Consider the following 5,000-nt stretch of genomic DNA (forward strand, 5'->3'; position numbering starts at 1 on the left):
AACACTAGATCAGCACAGGACGAGGGAAGTGAGGGACAACACTAGGTCAGCACAGGACGAGGGAAGTGAGGGACAACACTAGGTCAGCACAGGACGAGGGAAGTGAGGGACAACACTAGGTCAGCACAGGACGAGGGGAAAGAGTGGCAACACTAGGTCAGCACAGGACGAGGGGAGGGAGTGACAACACTAGGTCAGCACAGGACGAGGGAAGTGTGGGGCGTGGGATGAAGCACTGACCGTCCACAATGCTGGTCTTCCTCTCCAGGGGCGGTGGCGGGGGGTTCTTCTCGTTTTCCACCTCGGACAGGTCGATCCTCCGCAGTGTGCTGAACCGGGTCCAGAACGTCAGGCGTTGCAGCTGTTGACATCATCGTCGTCATCATCATCGTCATTATCATCATCATCGTGGTCGTTAATGACGTCATTAACATCATTGTCGTCGTTAACACAATCGTTATCATTGTCGTCATCGTTAATGACATCATTTTCATCATTGTCGTCGTCGTCGTTACAATCATCATCATAGTCGTCGTTAATGACATCAGTATCATTAATGTCGTCGTTGACATGGTCATCACCATTATCATTATAGTCGTTATCATCATTATCGCTATCGACATCATTATCATCATCGTCGTCGTTATCGCATCATTCATCACCGTTAGCATCATCATAATTAACGTCATTATTATCATTGTCATAGATATCATTACTGTTATAATATTCATGAAAAGAGTAAAGTCGTCGTCAAATTATCATCAACAAACATCTGCTTTAAAAAAAAAATCTTGTGCAGATGTGATGTAGCGTATATGGATCAGCCCGTATGCTCTGTCGCCTCCTTGAAAAGAAAACTTCCAAACACACACACGCACGCACGCACCCCCCCCCCCCCCCCCGGACCCCCCCAAAAAAACCTCACAAAACAAAAACCACAAAAAAACACCATCCCATCCAAACTTCACAAAACCAAAACAAACAAAACACGAACCAAACCAGTCCCGATCCTTGCATCAACAACAACAACAATCAAACAAACAAACAAAACCCCAACCCACCACCACCACTCCCCCCCCCCCAAACACCCCCACTCACGTGAATGTCATCGATGGGCTCAGTGAGGAGGGAGACGAGGACGGTGACGATGGTGGTGATGCCGCACAGCAAGATGCCGAAGTGCAGGTAGTGCACCTTGCTGATGACGTCAGGCTTCTCGTCACGGGCCTCCTCCCCGCACGGCACAGCGGGGTACACGTACTCCCAGATGAAGCGGACCAGCCCCACCACCAGACCCACCATCAGGCCCCAGAAGGCACCCTGAAACAGACAGGGAGACGGTCAGTTAGGACGAGGATTTATAACAGACAATGAGATCGTTCGTTTATTCATTTATAGTCTGTTAATCTAAGATGATGATATTAGACTGAAAATAAATGATATCATTAACATCATTTGTATTATTATTATTATTATTATTATTATTTCTATCATAATGATGATGATGATGATTATTAATTAGATATCATTTGTGAACATCACTGGCAGGGGAAGAAATATTCAACTGAAAAGGGGGCGGTTGAGGTGGAGGGGGTTGGGGGTTGAGGGGGAGGAGACTGAGGAAGGAAAAAGAGAGAGAGAGAGAGAGAGAGAGAGAGAGAGAGAGAGAGAGAGAGAGAACAGAATGTGGAAAAGATAGAGTACAAAATGTTAAAATGGAGAGGGTGGGTGTCAGTGATTGGAGAAAGAAAAACATAATATTGGAAGGGTGTGTGTGAGAGGGGGGATGTGGGAAGCGGGATTAGGACAGAAAATTAATCAAGTCAAAATATTGTATGCAATACTTCTTTTGATTATTATTTGAAAAGAGGATGATGTGGGGACCAACAATTAACAACCAACTGGGCTATTCAACACATAACTAACTAACTTTAATAAAGAACATTTTGAAATACATAACTTCCCCCCCCAAAAAAAATAAAACTTGTAACACGTGTTCAGTAATTTCTGGAGGCAAAAAAGGTTTCATATCTAAACAGCGTTCTCTACCGTTAAACGACCCTTGCAAATGCATTCAATATTTTCCAAATATTTTGTATACGGGCCATTTAGTAACTGATTGATTGATATTGATATTTTTAAAGCGCTTATCCTAGGTCTGAGACCAAGCTCTAAGCACTTCACAAACTCGGGGTCATTTACACAACAGGCTGCCTACGTGGGTAGAGCCGAATGACGGCTGCAATTGGGCGCTCATCATTCGTTTCCTGTGTCATTCAATCAATTTTCAGGCACACACACATACACACTCAGACAGACATGTAACATTTTACGTGTATGACCATTTTGTTTATCTATAATTAATGTTTGTACAACTTGACTTGATAGACTGCAGAACTGATTTTGATTTGACAAAAATAAGACATTAACAAAGTTTAGGGACAGATCAATTAGATATGTCAATGCCATAAGGACGGCAATTAATTCAGCTGTAAAAATTGAGAAGCCCTTTCCAATATGATGTGACTTTTCAATTTTCAAAGCATGAACTGTATATCCAGAACCAGTAAACTGATTTTTTAAGAACAGAACCGTCTGTATATATTCTTAAGTGGTGGGGTTATGTTTCAGACAAGTGTGATTTGACCCGAGAAGCTAGAATATTGGAGATTTTCATCTTTCTTAATGTCACAATATTGAATGTCAAAAGCTGCTCCAGTTCATTCCCATAGTGGAACTGGTGAAATGCTCGAGCAATATTTTGTGGATCTATATTTGATTGATTAATAGTATCAGACACGTATGTAGAAAGTTTCTAGATTTCTGTTCTGTTTCGCTCATATCTAGGCTTTGCAATTTTTAAGGTAAGCATTCGGAGCAGAGAAAAATACCTCCTGTCCATACGTCAATGTAGATCTTACCAGTGCAGTAGCGAGATGTTTTTGAAACTAGACCCCAAGGCTGTTTACTGACGATTTTAAGAATATCTAAGCTTTTCATTGCTTTTGATATGTTTTCTAGATGTGAAATAAACACCAAGGAATTTGACTTCAGATTCGTAGAAGAGTTCTTTTCATTCAAGATGAAAAGTTGGTAACTTTTTGGGGGGCAGCACCATTATTAAAAAGTATCATGTGTGTCTTTTCAGTTGAAAACTGTAATCCTTTATTTTTCATATAAATGTTTAATTTGTCAAGTTCTGACTGATAGAAACTGTTAATGTGATTGATATAGCACAATCCTGTTTTCTTCCGCAACGGTATGTTCAACCAAACTGCTATATCATCAGCGTATTGGGCGAGATTTAAAAGATTTAGACAAATATTTTGCAAATCATACATCATACTGAACAAAAGTGGGGAAATTACAGATCCTTGCGGAATACCCATGTTAATTGATCTTGAAGACAACAATGATTGCCCAACTTTAGTGATGATGCATCTTTCTGTCAAAAGAGATTTTATATACCTGTATACATTGCCACTTAACCCAATGTTCTTTTAGCTTAAACAGTAATCTGGCATGCCAAATGCGGTCATTAGCTTTTTGTACTTCAAAGAAACGTGGCCAGAACATTCTTTCTCTTTGAAAACTGTTGTTTTATGATTGTTGTTCGTTTTACTAGGTGGTCTAAAGTAGATATGCCCTTTCTGAATCCGGCCCGTGCACTCCGAATGATTCTATTTTTATCACAATAATAAGTTAGCCTCATCAATATAATTTTCTCCATGATTTTTCCGGCGTGCGATGTTAAGGATATATGTCTATAGCTCGATGGGTCTGATAGTGGTTTGGCTGATTTTAAGTATGGGAGTAATGATAGCTTTTCTTCCGCATACAAGTTGTTTTATCTCTTTCCCAACATTTCGCAAAAAGCGTTAGAAGGAGCTTGCACCATTCTTTAGGAAGATGACTGATGATGGTGTCGAAATACAATCATACCTACAGCTACTTTTAAAAAAAAATTTCCAAATGACGCAATTGCATCTTCAACTTCTTTAAAAGTGAGTGAAGCATTTAAGAATATATCATTATTAGATGCTGGTTCCTTATATTGTTCATTTGATTTACTATTCATTCTGATTGCAAGCTGTTAATCCATGGGAACGAGAGACAGAGAGAACAAGGATTAAAGTGCGACAGTGAGAACGTGAATTGAGAACGAGGATTTAAGAGAGACAGTGAGAATGAGGATTTAAGAGAGACAGAGAGAACGAGGATTTAAGAGAGACAATGAGAATGAGGATTTAAGAGAGACAGTGAGAATGAGGATTTAAGAGAGACAGTGAGAGCTAGGATATGAGAGACAGAGATAATAAAGATTTAAGAGAGACACTGAGAACGAGGATTTAAGAGAGACAGTGAGAGCTAGGATATAAGAGAGACAGAGATAATAAGGATTTAAGAGAGACAGTGAGAACGAGAATTAAAACGAAGATTTAAGAGAGACAGTGAGAGCCAGGATATAAGAGAGACAGTGAGAGCCAGGATATAAGAGAGACAGTGAGAGCCAGGATAGAAGAGAGACAATCAGAACGAGAGACAGTGGGAACGAGGATTTAAGAAGGATGATAGCAAAACGAGAGAGGATGAGAAGGTCAAATGAGAAATGGAGCAGAAGCGCTAGGACGAAGGGAGAGTTGTTTCACCATCATACCGCTCCCTCCTAGAGACTGAATGAATGGGGAGGGGAGGAGGGGGAGCAGGTGGGGGGGGGGGGGAGGGGGAGGGGGGAGGGGAGGGGAGAGAGGCAGTATTAATTAAAGCAAAAACAGTTAATTACTGAGAGACACACAACGCTCTCTCCCCCTCTTCTCGTGTGTAAAATATGTCCTGCCCTTTCAGTTGTTTATTCATCATATTTCGTCTCTTTCCTTTCGCCCGAGGGGCCGGGTAGGGGTTTGTGGGACGGTTAAAAAACAGCGTTGCTCTTTCCACTAACCTCATGACAGAAATTTCGTTCATTTCTTTCTTTCTCATACTGTGAACACTTTCCGCAA

At 41.0% G+C, this 5,000-nt stretch overlaps 1 protein-coding gene across 2 annotated transcripts in view; it reads right to left on the reverse strand.

The window, feature by feature from the left end:
- Positions 1-5,000, reverse strand: part of LOC143288444 (sodium/glucose cotransporter 4-like) — an 89,819-nt gene that overhangs the window by 7,483 nt on the left and 77,336 nt on the right. For both annotated transcript variants that reach the window (XM_076596932.1, XM_076596933.1), the window contains exons 12-13: positions 1,099-1,320; positions 241-361 (exon numbers count right to left, since the gene is read on the reverse strand). In XM_076596932.1, coding sequence (XP_076453047.1) covers positions 241-361; positions 1,099-1,320 — 343 coding nt within the window. The remainder of the gene's footprint in view (positions 1-240; positions 362-1,098; positions 1,321-5,000) is intronic.

This window comes from Babylonia areolata, chromosome 12, assembly GCF_041734735.1.
Source record: "Babylonia areolata isolate BAREFJ2019XMU chromosome 12, ASM4173473v1, whole genome shotgun sequence".
In the NCBI taxonomy this organism is placed as follows: domain Eukaryota; kingdom Metazoa; phylum Mollusca; class Gastropoda; order Neogastropoda; family Buccinidae; genus Babylonia; species Babylonia areolata.